A 21,537-nucleotide genomic window follows, 5' to 3' on the forward strand; every position below is an offset into this window, starting at 1 on the left:
ATTACTATTATTTAGTAGAATACTACTTGTACGGTTTATAAATTTATAAAACTTTTTTTTTTTTTTTTAAATAATCACAAAATATTTTTATTTTAATAGTAAATCCCCTTTATTTGCCAAGAGTTTAAATGTTTAATTTTCATTAATTAAAATATAACTTAAATCAATGTTTTATGCATTCATCTGATAACCAGTAAAATTTAAATACACAACAGAATTTCTGAGGGGGGAAAAACATTTCATAAGGTTACTATAAGAATAAATAAAAATAGTTTTTATGCATTCAAATAATTAGACATGCTAAAACAGAATTTGGTAACAATAAAGTGAGAAAAAAATAAAACATTTCATACGGCCCTAAACATGTCATTTTTGTTACACTTTTAATAAATTAATGTTAAATTGTATAAGTTTCATTATTTTAATTAATTAGACATGCTTTTTGATTAATAACATTCAATTTGACCATAAAAAAAAAGAAGAGTCCAGAAAAATTAAAACAGAAAAAAAAGGAATCCAAAAAAATTAAAACAGAAAAAAACAGAATTTAGAAAAAAAATAAAACTGAATTTGGGAAAAAATGATGTGCTAATGACTAACAACAATTGTTATTTTAACATTCAGGCACCAGAGTAGCGCTCATTGAGGGACCTCTACGGCACCTTTACATGCCGGGCCGATATCTAGCATCTGTGGAGGAGCGTGTTTGTCTTACATATTTCATTTCTGACATGAATCACTGGGTTCTGTCTTATGATCCAAAGGTTGTCTGTGATACTTTCTGTTGAAGATAAAAGTGAACTTCTTATCTAACTAGGCTACAATTAAAATCTTAAATTATCCAACTATAAAAAAGGTATTACCTTTTGCAGAAAGTAGCTCTGAAAATTGATGAAGTTGTTGGTCTTGACAATATTCGGGCAGCTTTTGCAGCAGAACATGCGTGTAAAAAGAGACTTCATGGCTGGGGGGCCAGTCCAGGTGCTCATCATGGAATTAGCAATCTAACACAGGTCAACAGTTAATGCCTCCCAAAAAAGCAAGCAATATCATTTCAAACAGTATGGAAACTCAACAGCTAATTCAAATGCATGAATAAACAAGATAGTGTTAAAGATGACCTTAACCTTAAGATTAACTGACCTTAACAATAATGTCATTAGTCATAAGTGACCTTAATGTCAAATTACCACGTCTCCACTTTTGTTTTGCTTTAGAGTTTTAAAAACGCTACTTCAATTACGGTCATGCTAAAAATAATAACCAATACAACTTTTAAAGTATAGCGAGGATGAAGTTTTGTTTCACTTGAAGAAAATCTCAATACAAAATGTATGATGTACAACACTTTTTTACACTTCTTGTCACTTGTTTTTCTGTGATAATTTAGGCCTACATCACTTGCTAACTGTAGTCTGTGTTTTTGCAATATGATAACCTGTATTTGGGACAAAATGCTGTGTAACATTTTAAAAATTGAAAACATGGTCAACTGGCAAGCACAAGTCTGGAGAAAGAGGTGTTGTTTATCCTTTATCAGAGCTGAGGAAAATACACAACAATCCAAAAGTTTGGGATAAATAAAAAAAATATATATATTTGGGGTTGCAAATGGCAAAGCTGAAATTTGGCAGCAATTACATCATAGCATCATACGAGTCTTTAGAAATCATTATATGCTGATGAGGTGCTGAAGAGGCATTGCTTATTCTTATCACAGTTGAAAATGGTTATGAACGGTGGCCGAGAAGTGCAAAACAAATCACAATTCTGAAGACAAAATAAATTACAAACGCAAATCTAAAAAACAAAATAACAATAAAACAAACAGAAAACAACAATTCCGAAAATATTATAAGTCAAAAAACACAACGACAAATCTGAAAACAAAATACCAAGTCAGAAAACACAATGACAAATGCAAGTGTAGGTCTCTGCGGACCAAAATGGGGGCGTTTCTCAAACGTTCGATGTCATTTTCATCTCATCTAAATTATAATGCCTGAATACTGCCTGATAAAGTAGCATTTATGAGAGCCGCACAGCTTTGTGAACAGTTGTTACGAGGGAAACCGTTCCAAAAGTGCCTCCTACTGGCAGAGAATCAAATTGCATTTTCAATAAGGCAATAAATTTCAATACATTTTCTACTTTTGAACTGTATATAAACTCAATTCATTTAATTTTCCTAATAAAAAGACTGGTCAATTCTTAATATTTTGTATTTATACTCTCGCCTTTAAATTCTCTCTGCCCCACATAAAAAAAATCCTAATTTAAGGCACCTTTGCCTGTTTTCTTTTTTTTTGCATTCCTATTTGCTCAAATAGTAAAAGAAAAACCCACAATAGTGTTTTCACAACTTATAAAACTGAGAGAGAGAGAGAACTGAGTCAAATTTACCGTCACTCCCATAAACGCTGTAGAAACACCCTCGCATTAGCGTTGACTAGTTTTTTGTATTCTGATTCAAAGGTAATATAATACAGAGTACAGTGTTGTAAATGTACATGCATATTTTTTATTCCATTGTAAGGGCAATTCATACAATACATTTAAACTGAGCTACTTTAATACCATCTCCGAACTTTCTACCACAACTCTGATGTTCCTCCTGAATACCTTGATTGACAGATGTCTCGTCCAGTCAGCGGTAAGTAATCTATCCTCAAACCAATGGCGCTGTCTCAACGACAAATCAGAGCTAGGTATAGTTTGTGTTTTTTGACTTATTTTGTCTTCAGAATTGTTGTTGTGTTTTCTGAATTATTTTGTTTTTTAGATTTGCATTTGCATTTGTAATTTGTTATTTTGTTTCAGAACTGTGATTTGTTTTGCACTTCTCGGCCACTGTAGTTATAGTTATGTTTTTGTGGAAACCATGATACATTTTTCCCCCCAGGATTCTTTAATGAATATATCAAAATAACAATTTATTTAAAATTCTGAAAAACAGAAATGGTCACTTTATCAATTTATTGCATCTGATAAAAAAAATTAAATAAAAAAATCTCCCTTACCCTAAACTTTTGATAGGTAGTGTATGAGATACATTACCATCTTACTGCTAATTTAACTAATTATGCTACATATTTTGTATGTAAGGTAGCATGTTTTACCTTAGCCAGACAGAAGCAGGCCTGTATGCGAACTTTATAAAAGCACTGGTCTTGTTCTAAAATATCAGTGAGAGCAAGTCGCGAGGACGGTGTGGGAAATATTTCCAGTGCCGAGATAGCCTCCTCCTGGGCCACCACATCCCTCTCAAACCGCAACTGGTACTGCCACATGAAATCGGCCTGTTCAAACTCCACCTTCCGTAGGATGGACATGTCTGGATCAATTCGAATCCATAGCAGAGGAGAGTCAGCACTGTGACATTACAACAGAAGAAAAGGGGTCACTGTAGGCACAATGTTAAAATTAAACAAGCTCGCCATGATTTTGACTAACAAGACTCGGAAGGACCTAGAAAGACCATGGATTTTAAATTCTGACTATGGATATCATTTAAAAAAAAATGGAGACTGGTCTGAAAGCATAAAAGGTAGATTCCACATTAACCTGCTTAATCATTTGTAAATTGGAACTTGGCATCAGACTATTTCTTCCGTGTAACATTGCGATGGACGATGGGGGTGGGGTGGGGGGGGTAGAAGGGCAGGGTTAGGGTGTACCCGAAGCGTGAATTCGTATTAAGAAAAGCACGGAAAACAAACAACGCGTTCTACAGAGCCACTAAAGCAGGGGTGGGGAACGTTGATCCTGGAGGGCCACTCTCCTGCAGAGTTTAGCTCCAACCCTGAAAAACTAAACTAAACTCGGTTGGAGCTAAGCTCTGCAGGGACCCCAAGATCAACGTTCCCCAGCCCTGCACTAAAGGGACATGGTTAGCCACATGCTAGCAGTATTCCATTACATTACTGTACATAAAATTTCACTTACCACATAAAGAGAGTAAGTAGAGATGACTGAGGACAATGGCGAATGTGCGGTAAGTACTGCTGCTCCGTAGTATATAGAGTACATGTGATGACGAATCTCGAACGTGAAAGTAAAATGAAAGCACGCATTCAAAAGCGGTTTCAATGCCCCGCATATTAATAGCGGCCCCCTAATGCCCGCAATAATTATCCAACAATATAATTGCGAAAAAGAATTGAAATATATTTTTTCCTCCCATTTTGTATTTATTCCCTTTAGGGGTTCCGTAGTACATGTCATTTCCTTTCCAAACACGGTATTAGGTGTGTTCGACTTGAAGCGGCGCTGCGCAGACCGATCACTGTATGACATCAAAGTATGTCCTTATGTTTTCTGACACTGATCATTCTGCGCAGTGCCGAACACACCTATCGGGATGTGGCGGACTGTGGGAGAGGGGGTAGGGGAAAGGAATCATGATGCCAGCTCAACATTGTGCACAGACAAACATAAATTTTTCAATGTATCAAATTCATGCAAGTCTAAGATATATAAATTAAATCACAAACAAAATAAAAAAAATAAATGGTGGAGGTTTTACATATCTGTCCACTACAATAGAATTCACAGTCATGTTGTCGTTTAAAAAAAACACACACACAAAATAACATACAGAGGACATTCATAGTGTTTTATGAGAAAGGGTCAAAGGGAACCATGGTGGTTTGTTTTTAACCAGCTAGTGATTAGAGGAACACACCTGAATAAAGAAATACAACAGAAGACACTCGTCTTACCCACTCTTGATTTTGATATGTAGGGGTGTGCGATATATATCGTCTGCGATAATATCGTAATTGTTGTTTTAACGATGTGCAATTTGACATTATTTTGCAAAAACCAAACAACACTATACAGAGTGCACGCATACATTACGTGATGAAGTCTAGACTAGAGCGCATGCGCATTAGAGTGTGTTCTTTCACTACATGATTCAGTCTATTAAAGAAAGATCACAAAATTCAAGATATGAGGGCAGAAAATGTATATATTTATATCATTTCATATAGTTAAATTACACGAAGAGTGCCTTTTTTCTTCAAAAATCAGCATGATTACAAATGTGATATTGATTTTATACAACAGTTCAAAAAACAATAAGTTACTATTAAGAGACTTGCGTTTAATACACCATATTGCCTGTTTTTACTCTATTTCGCCAACAACAAAAAAAAAAAAATCCAAACAGCTACAAAACTGTTTTGCCTCTCTGAGCAAAATGGCGATGTTTAGTTCCTGAATAAATCAACCATTTAAATGATTCAGGTTCAATCACAATGACTCATTTGTTAAGAGTGACGTGCTGCCATCTGCTGGCGATTTAATTTCACATTTAAAATATCTTTTCATTTTTGATCAATGTTTAAAATGTCAAAACATTATGCATTTGTAACTGCACTCCATGTCCCTCTGAGCTGCATTAAACAGTGTGTAAATACATCTAAATACCACTTCAGAAGCAACTTCTCCAAAGATTCACTTTATTGATACTGGTCTCATTTGTTTGGTAACAGCCTAAATGTCTTATTTGACTCAAAAGATGCACACTTTTAGAAAAAAAAAGGATTAAAAAGGTAAAAATGTTAAAAATCTATTTAAACTTATGAAAAGATTCATTTCTAATCACTGTTGTGAACTGACCACACAGAATATGAAGAATATCAAAAACTGCAGCTGTCCACAGCAGTCAGATATCAGCACAATAACACACTCAACAAAATATTGTCTAATTATCATTATCGAAAAAATCCACAAAAACATTGAGATTTTTTTTTTCAATATCGCACACCCCTAACGTCAAGTCACTATTATTTGTATAGAGCTTTTAACAATGCATATTGTGTCAAAGCAGCTTTACATCAGCTTGATATAAAGCTGGGTGGCTTTACATCAGCTTTACAGTATTTGGAAGGGGAACTAGAGTGTCGAAAGTGTCATTCTCCTCTGGCCAGACAAAATACGTGCAGTTTAGCTGCACACTACAAATGTTGAGAGTATGAAAACACAATGAGCTCATACTGTTTACGCTCTACATAGCTTCAGTGCTTTCAATGTTTAAGCATCCAGTCTGAAATGGGCATTAAGAACAAAAAAGAATGTCCAAAAACTAAGAGCATGTGTACATGTATAAACTATAGCAATTGAGTGTACCACTCAATAAACAGGAAATAGTCTAAAGATGGTCAGATGAAATAAAAATTTGTATTAGTATAAGGGGACCAGTGAGAAATAACCTCTTTGTCTCTTGTTTGTGCAAAATATTAATATAGTGTGCATATTTAACAGGGAGATATACTGCTGAAACAATTACAACTATTAGACTAAATATGGTCAAAGGCATTAATCTTAAATGTTACTCAAATGTACCTGAATTCCTAAGTATTACACACTTAAAAGTTGGAAGATTCACTGATCTGTATGTGATAAATTCATAAAATATAAAAACAGCTTACTCCATGGCTGTCAAGTCCATGTCAACTTCCTCTCCATTCATCAGAGGGATTTTCTTCTTCTTGTTCCTGGCAGAGAAAGAATTGTTTGTTTGTGTTTAACGCCATGCCAGGTTCTGTGGCTATTTTCAAGGAAAGAAAAATTTATAACAAATTATATTAGGTTTAGGGTTGCAACTACTAATCAATAAAATCTATTATAATTGATAATGAAAATCATCGACAACAAATGTCATTATTGATTAGTCACGTCTGCCCACCGTGCATGCAGTCACGTCAAATTTTACCACTGAATAACGCATTTCTATGGACGAAATGAATATAAATGAATCTAATAGTGGAAGAAACAGAGAGAGCTTCTTCGGGGAAAGATGCATGATTCAAGCTGCCCAAAAGATGCGAATGCTTTAAACTTCAAGCTAATGCATAAGCATAATGTTTAACATGGCTCATCCTGTCAGGTGCTTTGACAGATGCATCTTTAATGTGTGATACGATTCCTCAGTACAAAACTTTCATTTTAGGTTGTGTAATCTGTAAATGTTCATATTCATGCAAGTGTTTTGCATGAAAGCTCGTCCTGACAATCTACGTTAAACTTAATTAATATGCAGCACAAAAAATATTCATTTTGCTGAAATACCTGTTATTGGATGTTAAATTTAGGTTTAAAAGCAAATTTTAAATTCAAGCATTTTATGATAACGGCATGTAATTGAATATAAAGATGTTCCTTACATTTACAGAATAAAGAAATGATAGTAACAGGTTAATGCATTCAGAGTGAATGTGTGTTCATGCAGAACATTCCTCTCATCTGTTAACACTAAATTAGTGTTTTTCTTTATGATCTTCATTATAATCTCCATTTTTAGGCCCTGTTTACACTTGGTATTAAGATGCGTTTTGGTCGACATACCCATTTGGTCGACATACCCATTTACACCTGGCATTATAATACATCTCTTCTGTCTACTTTCGACCACTTCTGGCCAGATTACCCCCGTGGTGCTGATTACGTCAAGAGGAGGGTAAATGGGCAGATCCCTCTTTAGCGTGAGGGCTAAAGTTATTGTGCACTAATATTACGTCTGCTTGCACTTACCTGCTGTTGTTTCTTTTTTGTGTTATCAGAAAATAATACTTCTGATTCGGCCCGTCAAAGTTTAAATCCTGTCTTATAAGCGCGTGTCCTTGTACGTCTCGCAATGATTACACATGTATTAGGTCAGTAGGTGGAGTGCAGGCGGTCTTTTGTGGCTGCTCGAATGCATTCGACCACATCACTACACCACGAAAGCAATCTGATCAAATGCGTTTTCGACTACCTCTGGAAGTGGTTGAAAGTGGACGAGCTCAAAACGTTTCACACCCCTACACCTGTATTTAGTGTTGTCCACTTGTGATGCGATCGACCAAAACACATCTTAATACCAAGTGTAAACAGGGCCTTAGTGTAGGGATTTAAACTGTACTTTGCCCATCTGTCTATTTATACTCTCCATTTGTGACCTGTGCAGGCAAAATGACTCACAATGAGCAAATTTTCAAAAATGAGTTATTTTTATTCTCTTCATTAAAACACCTTCAAAATTATACAGTATATTATTTGTTGGAATCGGACAAAAAATGACTGAGCTACACCCGTTTGAAGTCTACAAAGTCCGCAAAATCAGTTCTGAGAAAACTTAAGTTTTCTGAAGGTTCCAAAGCCAAATCACCTAGCAACGTTGCATTGTTTCCTTCATTTCTTAATATTAATTACTATATTTTTATTTTATCTTTGTTATTAAAAATAAGAACAGATGCAAAAACAGTAGAACAAATATAAGAAAGAAACAAATACTTTTCATTTTACATCTAAACAAAAGCATTCAAGTAACTCTGGAAAATAATAAATTAATTGAAAAACAATTAATCAAATATGAAAATATCACTTCAGCATGTTCATTAGAAATAAATAAAAAATACAAAAGCAGTTCAATCAAGAGCAGCGATCATTTCTTTTGTTTGATTAACATTAATAAGACAGACGGCCTATATAGTAAGTCCTACTGTACAGCATGGATCTAATATAATGTTACACTTCAGATGCTTTCCCAAACAGTTCCCAAAACAACAAGTTATGTTTGCATAAATAGCCTACTTAAATACTGTAATTCTGTGTATAAAGTCTGTGTGTATATTTATCGGGATCGCACGTTGGCGGAAGCGCCTTTATGTGCGTGATTCATTTGTCAGTCAGAAAATAAAGATAAAATAAAGATAATTTCAGATGTTTAATTACTATTTGGAGCAAGGGCTTAATGAACTCATTTTTGTGAAAACCTAAAATTCGTCCAAAATCGACATTTCACCTTTTTTGTCTGTAGCTCAAAATTAGCCCATGCACATTCCGACTCATTTTTCCAGCACGGGTCACATTTAAATTTTATAACCCTTTGGCACATAACGTATAGCATAGATATAGATATAATCAGCATCAGCATGTTTATAGCATACAGTTGGCTACTCTGTTTGAAGGACAGCATTGGGCAGCATGTGGAATTCGTGTATTTTGTCAATAAAAAAAGACTTTTTATCTGATTAATAAAAAAAAATAAAAAAAGCCAACTAATCGATTATCAAAATAATCGCTAGTTTTGGTTTTTAAATTTTTTTATCAAAACAGTTAGCAGAGAGAGAATAAATAAGGATACAAAAAAATAAATAAAATAATTAAAAACCTAAATCATGCCAAGTGCTGGACGACCATTTTAAATGGTATACTATAAACAGGAACTACTGATTGGATTCAGGCATGAATTTTGTTCTAAAAGCAGGTGTCCTACCTTCTGCTTTTGGAGTGGCAGGGAATGTCATGTTTGAGACTGTTCTCCTCTATCTGTAATGTGTGGTTAAATGATCCATCCAGTTCCTGCACTGTCACTTTAATAGGGCCCTAGCAAAAAACAAATGCATGTGTAAGTTTTCAATATGCATATAATCATTGTCGAACCACTTAGAAGACTAGTTTAGCACTTTCACTACCCCTATGCAACTCTGTTTTATCCATCCATACATTCTCACAATTTTACATCTGATTTTCGCACTGCGGTCACTCACCACATATTTCTGTGTGCCAGATGATGTGTAGTCCTGACGGATCTCAAGTTCCAAAACATTTCTTTTCCTGTTGAAGGCAAAACTTCCAAAAAATTTTACCACCCCACTCTGGTCTCTGAGGTTGAGTCAAAGGTAATAATATATTAAACTACAATATGCTTGAGCTCAAACTTCCTAAATTAAGCACAACATAATTTTGGTAACACTTTAGTTTAGGGACCAATTCTCATTATCAACTAGTTGCTTAATAGCATGCATATTACTAGCATATTGGCTGTTTATTAGTATTTATAAAGCAGGGTAATAAAGGGGTAGTTCACTGACAAACAAAAATTTGCTGTTAATTTTCTCACCCTCGGGCCATCCAAAATGTAGGTGTTTTTTTTCATGAGTAGAACAGTAAAGAAGATTTTAAGCTGAAACCGTGGTCCTTGGGGATTCATAAAACAAGTCAGTGGCTGCCCATCTTGGAGAATAAAACAAGAAAAGCAGCATATCAAGGAACACAAAATTAATACCTGTGGCACATGACAATATATTGAGATTGCTTCGCTTCGTAAGTGCTCAATATATTGTCAGGAGCCACAGGTACTAATTTTGTTTACCTTGATATGATTTTTTTTATTCTCAAATACGGGCAGCTGCTGGCATGAATTTTATTAATCACTAATGACCACGATTTCAGCTAAAATCTTCTTTACTGTTCTACAGAAGCTCAATGATAAAAAAAAAAAAAAGGCACGCCATGGCCCCTTTAACTGTAATATCAACGTACTACAGTAATTACCACAATAACTAATTAACCAACAGCTATTAAAAAAATAAATATTTGGTCGAAGAATGCAGCAACTGACCGACCAGAAACAAGTATACCACAAAAAGAAAGCAACAAAACAAATCAAGAAAAATTCCACATAGTGGATTGGAAGGATACACCCATTGCTTGATGAGGGGTCCGATGTCCTTCCCTGACACGTTGGAAATTGATTTGAGGAATCCAGAGGTGGACACCAGCATTTGGCTCCACATGTGAGACTGATATTTCTGGGATGATGCTGTGCTGGCCAGACTCAAGAGCTTGTTAAACACCTGATGAGAGATTTGATCAGGGTTTCTGCATGCATCATCAAATCTAATTCAATGCTTTTTGATTTCTTTTTTAAACTACACACACACTACCAAAGATTTTTTAATATTTTTGAAACAAGTATCTTCTGCTCACTAAGGATACAGTAATAGTAATATTGAGAAATATTATTTACATTTCAAATAAATGTTTTCTATGTGAATGTGTTCAAATGTCATTTGTTCCTGTGATCAAAGCTGAATTATCAGCATCATTACTCCAGTCTTCAGTGTCACGTGATCCTCCAGAAATCATTCTAATATGCTGATTTGCTGCTCTCTTATGATTATTGGCATTCAATCATTAATAACGGTTCTTATCAATATTGAACACATTTTTGTGTAAATCATGATACATTTGACTTTGTCAAATTTCAGCATAAATAATATTTCAAATAAATCAGTATTTGAAAAAATATTTTGTAACATTAAAAATGTCTTTACTGTCAATTTAATTTGTCCTTATTGAATAAAAGTATTTATTAATTTTTTTTTTGTTTTTATTGTATTTTTGAAATGTAAATATATTATGGTTTCCGCAAAAATAAAAGAAAAATAAGCACAACTTTTCTACATTGATAATCAGAAATGTCTCCTGAGCAGCAAATCAGGACATATAATCATATATATCATTTCACAATATTACTGTTTTTATTTGTATTTTTGATCAAATAAACGTAGCCTTAGTAAGCATAAGAGATTTCTTTCAAAAACATTAAAAAATCTTAATTATCCCAAACTTTGAGCAGTTATAGGCCTGTTTTAAATTAACCATTCAATCTGACAATAATGCAACGATGATAATCTTGGCTATGTGAAAAAATCTACATAATTTAAACTGTCACTTCTATATCAGTTCTTACTTACTGAAATCAGCATATTTGTGATATTAAATTGATTTCCAAGGTGATTTTTAACTAAAGAAAGTACAAATAAATACAACAATACAATAAATTACAATAAATCTTACATTTCATTAATTAATTTACATTTACATTGCAAAATTACAACTGCATGAATAATGTTATGAGCTTAGGGTTTTAAATCATTTTTAATATACGAATATGAAAAGTTGGAAAAAATGCAATGATACTTTAAAATATGAGAGTAACCTGCCTGTAGGTGGCATCAAGTGACTGTGTTAATTAGTGAACATTTGAATCATTAGTTAATGCGATTCATTCAGACAGCTGATTCATTCAAGCATCAAGCAAGTGCTGTCTTTACAAATGGATCACTGAATCATTGATTCAAATTATGTAATTCAGTAACGAAACACCACTGTATGCTGCTCGAAGATCAGTGAATATTACTCGTTTATAGAGTGAATAAAAGCGATGTCAAATCTGCAATCGCGCTGATATTCGTGAATCGACACTCTTGGTTGTCTCATGTTGCTTAACTATGTCAAGGTTGTGGGGAGAAGGGATGAGGCGAGGACTCAGTACTGCAGAGAATGGGCTTTATTAATAAAAAATAAACAAACCCAACCAAAACTACCCCGTAGGGGAAAAACAGGACAGCTGGCAGGCTTGGCAAGGCAGGACAGGGCACGACAAGGCAAGGCAGGATCAGCACACGGGAAATTACGACGACGAACTCGCGCCGGACTGCAAACACAAGGAGATTATAAAGGGAGCAAATGAGGAGGGTAATGAGGTAAACACAGGTGGGGAAATTTAACCAATAATTAGGAAACAAGGTGGGTGGGGTCAAGACAATTGACATGAGCACATGGCACATAGAACCAAACAAGACAAGCCATGTGCTCACACAAAACAAAAACACAAGCACATGGCCAGCAAAACAAATCACTAGCCATGTGCAAGACAGGACACGAACACGCAGCTAACGAGGAGACTCATAAGCTGCATGTTCACAAAACATGACAAACATGAAAGCACAGATCAAAACAAAACAAGAAAAAGCACGCGGCCGAAACCGAACCGCGTGCCGAACAAAACGCACACACACAGAGACAGAGGACAGAGGAGCGCACGACCCGAGCAAACTCGAAATCGCACGCTCCCCAGCAAGAACAAACCTGGAGCGTGAGTGTCCGAACCCCGACACGAAACCAGAACAGAGTCTGAACAAGACAGGAGTGCCGGGATCCGAACACCACGCCCCAACATGAAACAGCGCACGCAGACAAGAGAGCGCGCAGCTCGAGCACACTCGAAGCCACGCGCTCACCAAAAAACAAGACAAGAAGGGAGTGTCAGGGCTCCGTCACAAAACCATGAATAAACTAGACCGAAGTGACAGAACCCTGACACTACCCCTCCCCAAAGGGACGCCACCTGGCGTCCCTAAGGAGGACATCAAAAACAAGACAGAAACATGACAAAAGACAAGACTAGTACAAACCTGAGAACACAAGACAGACAGGGGTCAACACACAGAGACAAGGAAGGGTGGGAGGGGGGGAAGCCAAGCCAGTGCCAGAAACTAAGCCCAGGAAGTCTTTAGGATGGTCCAGGGTGGGACGGGAGGGTTGAGCCAGGGAGGCTCCAACAGTTCTGGAGTCCTGGCTGAGGGCCAGGGTGGAGCTGGAGGGACGGACCAGTGGGGCTCCAGCCTTTCAGGAGTCCTGGCTGCGGGCCAGGGTGGAGCAGGAGGGACGGACCAGGCGGGCTCCAGCAGTCCAGGAGTCCTGGCTGAGGGCCAGGGTGGAGCTGGAGGGACAGACCAGACGGGCTCCAGCAGTCCAGGAGTCCTGGCTGAGGGCCAGGGTGGAGCTGGAGGGACGGACCAGGCGGGCTCCAGCAGTCCAGGAGTCCTGGGTGAGGGCCAGGGAGGAGCTGGAGGGACGGACCAGACGGGCTCCAGCAGTCCAGGAGTCCTGGCTGGGGACCAGGGTGGAGCTGGAGGGACGGACCAGGCGGGCTCTTGCGCCTCTGGAACCCCGGCAGGAGGCCAGAGCAGGACCAGCAACTTGGCAGCCGACAAGGCCATCAGAGAAAGGAGCTTGGGCGGCGCTGGCAGGCCAAGGAGGTTGAGCGGAGCCGGCAGGGCAAGGAGCTTGAGTCTGGGCAGAGACTGCAGGGTAAAGAGCTTGGGCGGCACCGGCAGGGCAAGGGGCTTGAGTCTGGGCAGAGACTGCAGGGTAAGGAGCTTGGGCGGCGCCGGCAGGGCAAGGGGCTTGAGTCTGGGCAGAGACTGCAGGGCAAGGAGCTCGGGCGGCGCCGGCATCAGGGCAAGCCGCTCGGGTGGGGCCGGCAGGGCAAGAAGCTTGGGCGGAGCCGGCAGGGCAAGCAGCTCGGGTGGGGCCGGCAGGGCAAGGAGCCTGGGTTTGGGCGGTGCCGGCAGGGCAAGGAGCTTGTGTGGAGCCGGTAGGGCAAGGAGCTTAGGTGGAGCCGGCAGGGCAAGGAGCCTGGGTTTGGGCGGTGCCGGCAGGGCAAGGAGCTTGTGTGGAGCCGGTAGGGCAAGGAGCTTAGGTGGAGCCGGCAGGGCAAGCAGCTTGGGTGGAGCCGGCAGGGCAAGCAGCTTGGGTGGAGCCGGCGGGGCAAGCAGCTCGGGTGGCTCAGAGACGGCCTCCTGGCCAGCAGAGGGCTCTGGAACGGCCTCCAGGCCCTGAAGGGTGGAAGAAGCCTTCCTCCTGTTCCTCCTCCTCCTCCTCCGTCTCTGAGAGTGGGACACTGCTGCATCATCAGTTGACACTGGGGGCACTGTAGCTTCGTCAGCCGCCGCTGGGGGCGCAGCAGCTTCCTCGGCCACCTCTTGGGGTGCTGTAGCATCGGCCAGCACTGGGGAAGCTGTGGCCTCTTCGGCCACCACTGGAGGCACTACAGTCCTTTCAGCCACCTCTGGGGGTGCTGCGGCAGGTTCAACCTCTTTCGTAATAGAGGCGGACCTGTTCTTCCTCCTCCGTTGGTGGGTCATTGGAGGACTGGGGACTAGGTAGTTTGTGAGGGGAATGGGAGGAGGGCCAAGAGGAGGAAGGCCACCTTCCTCTCCACGGTGGTAGACATACCCCACAAACTGCCAGAAGGACAGTATCCCCAGCATTCCCATCTCCCAGGCATGGACGGGCTCATTAAGGTTGGTGTTAAAAATGTCCTTGAGCTCTGCATCACTGATGTTGAGTCCCTCCGCTACAAACAGGAACTGGTATGCAAAATCCTTCACACTGGCTCCCCCTTGCCGAAGAGAAAGGAGCCTGCTGCGTTGAGCAGCCATCTGATGAGCGGAGGGGCAGGGAGATGGGAACAGGAAGATGCCCATTGTTCTGCTGAGTCCTCTGTGGCCAGTTCGTACTGTCAAGGTTGTGGGGAGAAGGGATGAGGCGAGGACTCAGTACTGCAGAGAATGGGCTTTATTAATAAAAAATAAACAAACCCAACCAAAACTACCCCGTAGGGGAAAAACAGGACAGCTGGCAGGCTTGGCAAGGCAGGACAGGGCACGACAAGGCAAGGCAGGATCAGCACACGGGAAATTACGACGACGAACTCGCGCCGGACTGCAAACACAAGGAGATTATAAAGGGAGCAAATGAGGAGGGTAATGAGGTAAACACAGGTGGGGAAATTTAACCAATAATTAGGAAACAAGGTGGGTGGGGTCAAGACAATTGACATGAGCACATGGCACATAGAACCAAACAAGACAAGCCATGTGCTCACACAAAACAAAAACACAAGCACATGGCCAGCAAAACAAATCACTAGCCATGTGCAAGACAGGACACGAACACGCAGCTAACGAGGAGACTCATAAGCTGCATGTTCACAAAACATGACAAACATGAAAGCACAGATCAAAACAAAACAAGAAAAAGCACGCGGCCGAAACCGAACCGCGTGCCGAACAAAACGCACACACACAGAGACAGAGGACAGAGGAGCGCACGACCCGAGCAAACTCGAAATCGCACGCTCCCCAGCAAGAACAAACCTGGAGCGTGAGTGTCCGAACCCCGACACGAAACCAGAACAGAGTCTGAACAAGACAGGAGTGCCGGGATCCGAACACCACGCCCCAACATGAAACAGAGCACGCAGACAAGAGAGCGCGCAGCTCGAGCACACTCGAAGCCACGCGCTCACCAAAAAACAAGACAAGAAGGGAGTGTCAGGGCTCCGTCACAAAACCATGAATAAACTAGACCGAAGTGACAGAACCCTGACAAACTAGGCCACATCATATGGTATAAATATAAAAACTACATTTTTACCACAGTATGTTTTTTCTATGAGTTGTCTGTGCTGTTGCACTCATTTGTTTCGATTTCTCCACGAGATTCTCACACACACACCTGTTGCGCGAGCTTCAACATGTGCAACCTTCTTACTGTCAATACATTCATTACATTCATACATTCACATCAATCTTCATTCATGACAAATGTAATAAAATCTGAATTATTCTCGCTCAATTGCACTACACAATTTCTTTCTGACTTTCCAAAATTTACATTTTACTCCAGTCCGCCGCTGTCGAAACATCATCATCGCTGTCTGAACATTAATGTTCGAAAAATCCATTTAATGATTTTAATGCCCCGTGGAAACCCTGTTGATTGAACTCAGGCTGAGATTACAGTATCTGATCAGTTTATAATTAGCCATGAGGGTAATACAAATGTGTGTGTCAATGTGGGTGGTCCATAAATGAGGTTTTGAGAGGAACCTGCACCAGTACACAGATCACCTCAAAAACCAATGAAATATGCCACTTGCTTTCCTAAATGAGGGATGTTGAAGTTCATATACCTGCAACATGAACTCCATGCTTATTCTGTTTTCAATGAGCCTCATGACCAGGTGGGCTTTGCATTGGAACATCTTGTAATATCCCCAGGACAATGTGTGGGGGTGTCTGATGGAAAAGTGCAGGTGGGGTGTTGGACTGAAAGGAAAACAGACATTATCTTCCTCCAAAACATCATCTTTTGTACAAGTTTGGATAAGTGTGTATAAATTATAAGCAGTGATAGAGGTGAGGTTTACTTGTCTTTTTCTTTCCCTCCAGAGAAGGTGGGATGTAGCAGGACTCCACCCATCTTTAGCTCATACTCCACAATCTTGTCCAGTTCCTGTTGGTTAGAAGAATAAGAGACAAACAGTTCAACATTTAAAAAATTTATGTTTGAGCATATAAACATATGCAAGTGGCCGTTTGACAGAAGCATTGGCTCTTCTTTGTCGATCACTTTGCTTTATACCTCCTTAATCCAGTGACGATACTCATTGACTCCAAAAGTTTTCTTCAGGTAGAGCCCATAAATGTATCCAGAAATTCCCTTCAAAACCCACTCATCAGACCTGCAATTCAAAATACAAAATATACAGTTATAAAATATTATATAAGGGCTGGGCAAGTTAACGTGTTATCGGGATGGGTGTCATCACGCATCTCAACCAATGAGAGCATTAGGGGTGGGCCTAAGACTGCAGGAGCGCTCACATGGACCCTCCCGATAAAATTATTTAGGCTAAACATCAACATTCACAAACTACTGTTCACTGTTATTTTTAACAGAAAAGAATGCAACAAGCATTCAACAAGCATCATGACTTCATAAGTGGGAAATAGTTTTCGATAACACGTGAAGATAACATGTGAAGACAGCAGGGAAGCGCTCTCACTCAGCACAGTGGAGTGCATCGTTTTGTTAATTTTGTGGTTTATCACCACACTAGTCAAACATGCTCAGGCAATGTTAAGATTGCCTAGTGTGAGTACACCCTTATTCTCCCGCATCCCGCACACACCTGCACTCGCCCATCAAGTGTTGTCCCGCGTCGCACTCTGTTGCGTTGGGTCCCGCGATAGTGCAGCTCTCTACTCGGAAGGTGCCTGTTATAATGTTATGATCGAGGCTCTGGACTCTGAGCATAACTTGTTTTTCTATAACAAACTATAAAATATTTTCTATAAAAATGTTAATGCCCTGGCAGTGACAAATAGCTTTGGTTTTATATTTAATTTGATAACATTAATGTTTAAGTTGAGATTTACAAGAAATATTTTAACTGCTACTAGGCTATGTAAAAGGACTACTGCGTATTAAGTATTTGCAAACAAAATGTTATTGCAATTTTGTTCATATTGCAGTACTTTTAAATGAAAAAAAAGTGTGCAATACACTACTTAATCGTAGACAACCATATGATTAAAAGATGAATATGAGACAAAACTACAGAATGTCACATTTTATTATTAGCCGTTTCAACACATACATGTTTTACCAAATAAAAAGAACAGCACTTTTAGAGTTTCATCCCCTTATCTGATGTGAGCATAAGTATTGGAACAGTTGCCTCACAGGTCTTTCTAAGTGATCAGCTGTGTCCTGTTGCATTATGAATGTTTTGTATCAGTTATATCCATTACTTCTGTATTCTGAATCTTGCATTCGTTGATGACACACACAAACCAGGATGAAGACGAGGGAGCTGACTTTGAGAGAAAAGCAAGCAATTTGGATGCTAAAAGAAAAGAGGAAGTCAATTAGAGCTATAGCACAAACAAAGGGCATGGAGAAATCAAGAGTTTGGAAACCACCAGCAACCAACAACGACCTGATCGGCTGAGAAAACAACAGTAGTTGACGACAGACAAATCATAAAAGCTGTGAAAATGAACCCTAAATGACATTTCTGTAAAATCACCAACAACTTCCAGAAAGCTGGGGTGATGCTCTGACAATCTACTGTCCTCAGGAGACTTTGACACAGAATTACAGATACTACACAGCAAGATGCAAAACTCTGACCAGCACCAAAAACAGAAAGGCAAGATTAGAGTTTGCAAAAAAGCACAAAGGTGAGACAGAAGAGTTTTAGAACTGTGTTTATGGACCGATGAGATGATGAACCTTTATCTAAGTGATGGGAAAGCAAAAATGTGGAGAAAAAAAGGGAACTGCAAAAGATCCCAAGCATACAGCCTCATCTGTAAAGCATGGTGGAGGTGTTGTCATGGCATGGACATGCATGGCTGCCTCTGGAACAGGCCCTTTCAACTTTACTAATGACTTAATGTATGATGACGGTAGCAGAATGAATTTGGAAGGGTACAAAACCATCTTGCCTACCAATATTCAAGAAAATGACACCAGATTCATTGGGACGTGCTTCATATTGCATCAGGACAATGACCCAAAACACCCTGCCAGTTCAGTCAAGGAATTTATAAGGGCAAAAAAATGGAAAGTCTTAGATTGCCCAAGTCAATCTCCAGATTTAAAGTAAAAGTAAAAAGTCGTGACGTATTGTCAAGTATGGTGACCCATACTCGAAATTGGTGCTCTGCGTTTAACCCATCCAAGTGCACACACACAGCAGTGAGTAGTGAACAAATGCACACACACACACCGTGAACACACACCCGGAGCAGTGGGCAGCCATGCTGCGGCGCCCGGGGAGCAATTGGGGGTTCGGTGCCTTGCTCAAGGGCACCTCAGTCGTGGTATTGAGGGTGGAGAGAGCACTGTACATTCACTCCCCCCACCTACAATCCCTGCCGGCCGGGGACTCGAACCCGCAACCTTTCGATTACGAGTCCGACTCTCTAACCATTAGGCCACGACTTCCCGACTTCCCTCTGTTCAATCAGATTTAAATCTGATTGAACAGAGTAAAGGCAGAAACTCCCCAAAACAAGCAACAATTGGAATTGGCTGCATTAAAGGCTGGGAAAAGTATTTCAAAGGATGAGACCAAGAGTCTGGTGATGTCTATGTGTCACAGACTCACTGCTGTGATTGTGTGCAAGGGATCTGCAACTAAATAATAGCTTTTAATCTTTTATATCTGCCTTATGTTCAACTGTCCCAATACTTATGCTCACATCAATGAGTGGGATGAACTTTAAAAGTGCTGTTCTTTTTATTTGGTAAAAACATGTATGTGTTGAAACAGCCAATAATAAAATGTGACATTCTGTAGTTTTGTCTCATATTCATCTTTTAATCATATTTACAAATGTCTTGACTCCACAGCCAACAGAGCAATTTTGTCTTTACTGTTCCAATACTTATGGAGGGCACTGTATATACACGTGCTCTAGGCATTATTGGTTCAATAAAAAAATACTGGATTTCTTGCAAACCTAAAGTACCTGCCTGCAACCATTTATGTATGAAAAGTATTATATTGCATAAAACAAAAATGCTGCAATATGCAGTTTTGTGGATGGCAACAAACATTACACTATTAACCTTCGCCATTTCTACTTACCAGGACATCCTAGAGATGAAGCATCCAAAAAACTGCTGGGCCAGAGCTTGAGCCAGACAACGCCTGGTCACAGGAGTCTGATCTATGATCATGCCACTGTGCAGGAGGTTGGTACTGAGAAGAACACCACAAACAAAGTTCATGATAAAATTCTGTATATATACATTTATACAACTGTTCTTTCTGGTCGTCAAATCTGATTGGCTGATAAGAGTGTAATATTAGGCCCCGTCCACACGGAGACACGTTTAGCTGTATATGCAAGAATTTGTATCAGTTTCGTCCAGACGGATCCGGCATTTTGGGAGCGTGAAACTGCAATTTAAATAATTTTATTATAATAATTTTAAACCGGGTCACAGAGTGGATAAACCTGAAAATGACTCCCTTGCTTTTTCATGTGTACAGCCAATCTGTATATTTTGTGAAACGACGATGTCATCACCCAATGTCTCGACCCTAGTCTACATCACTTAACAGCAACAACAACATGAACAAACACTGAACGATTGTCTTTTTTATTAACTAGCATAACACAGATTAATAAATGTAGTGTTCCATGTTCATTTGTATACCGCGTGCAAGGTTTATGCGCATAGACCAAGTCTTCTTCTCCATTTTTGTGTATATCTGTGGCAGAATTGCGCCACATACTGGTCTATCATGCATACTCAGGGTTGGGGAGTAACCAAATACATGTAACGGCATTAAGTAATGAGGATACAAAAATCTAGTAACTGCAATCCGATGCGGTTACATCAATAAACAAAGTATTCCGATTATAGTTACATTTTTTTTAAAAAGCGGGAATACTATCAGGATTACATTTGTTTAATTTAAAATTAAATAAATTAGTATTTTGACAATGCTATTTTACAGCTGCTTCATCATACAGTAGTTCCTGGTTCTGTTGACACATGCTGACTCATGTGAGCCATCTGCTGGTGCGTGTGCAAATAACACCCGTTCCTGCAATACCAGAGGCTGCAGTTCTAGGACCCTATTTTTTTGGACAGCGCCATCTACTCCAACAGAGGAGACCTGATTCAAACATCAAACAAACAGATGCAAAGACTAGATCCATGGAAACGATTCATTTTTTATCTTTCCATCTTATTTTTAATGTAAGAGCTAGCGTGAACCATTTGAGGGGGAGTCAGCAATCTCCATTTAGCATTTTTAGCTGTGCAAAACATTGTAAATTATTATTTGTATTCAAATTATTTTACATTTATTAAAGTACTAATAATCACACCAATTTGTACCGCAAGTGTGCACTTTAAGTGGGTTACACATCAGATGTGAAGTGCTGTGGCTAATGAACTGAAGTCTTGCACAGACACAAGTCTTTCTTTCCAAGAAAACTAAATTTAAAACCAGAATATATAGAATATCTCGAAATAAATTAGGTTAAATATTTCAAGAGGGTTACCAACGGGTATGTTTAGGGTTAGAAGATGGTTAGGACAATAATTAAGTGTATACAATTAAACAACTACATAATTCCTTAAAAATAATAATATACAGAATTGAATAGCAACTGCTATAAAATAGTATGAGCCACTAATATTTGGTAATTTAGCAGATGGTTTTATTCAAAGTGACTTACAAATGAGGATAATCACAATCAACAAAAGAGCAACGATATGCAAGTGCTATAACAAGTCTCAGTTAGCTTAATGCAG

At 39.3% G+C, this 21,537-nt stretch overlaps 1 protein-coding gene across 1 annotated transcript in view; it reads right to left on the reverse strand.

Moving 5' to 3' along the window:
* LOC306887870 (transcription initiation factor TFIID subunit 2-like) overlaps positions 1-21,537 on the reverse strand; it is a 98,944-nt gene that overhangs the window by 51,648 nt on the left and 25,759 nt on the right. Inside the window, exons 8-17 of the mRNA XM_079445873.1 lie at positions 19,853-19,966; positions 16,834-16,933; positions 16,619-16,704; positions 16,382-16,517; positions 10,474-10,628; positions 9,540-9,654; positions 9,266-9,375; positions 6,438-6,503; positions 3,120-3,372; positions 864-1,004 (exon numbers count right to left, since the gene is read on the reverse strand). Of these exons, the coding sequence (XP_079301999.1) occupies positions 864-1,004; positions 3,120-3,372; positions 6,438-6,503; positions 9,266-9,375; positions 9,540-9,654; positions 10,474-10,628; positions 16,382-16,517; positions 16,619-16,704; positions 16,834-16,933; positions 19,853-19,966 (1,276 nt within the window). The remainder of the gene's footprint in view (positions 1-863; positions 1,005-3,119; positions 3,373-6,437; positions 6,504-9,265; positions 9,376-9,539; positions 9,655-10,473; positions 10,629-16,381; positions 16,518-16,618; positions 16,705-16,833; positions 16,934-19,852; positions 19,967-21,537) is intronic.

This window comes from Barbus barbus, assembly GCF_936440315.1.
Source record: "Barbus barbus genome assembly, chromosome: 21".
Lineage (NCBI taxonomy): Eukaryota > Metazoa > Chordata > Actinopteri > Cypriniformes > Cyprinidae > Barbus > Barbus barbus.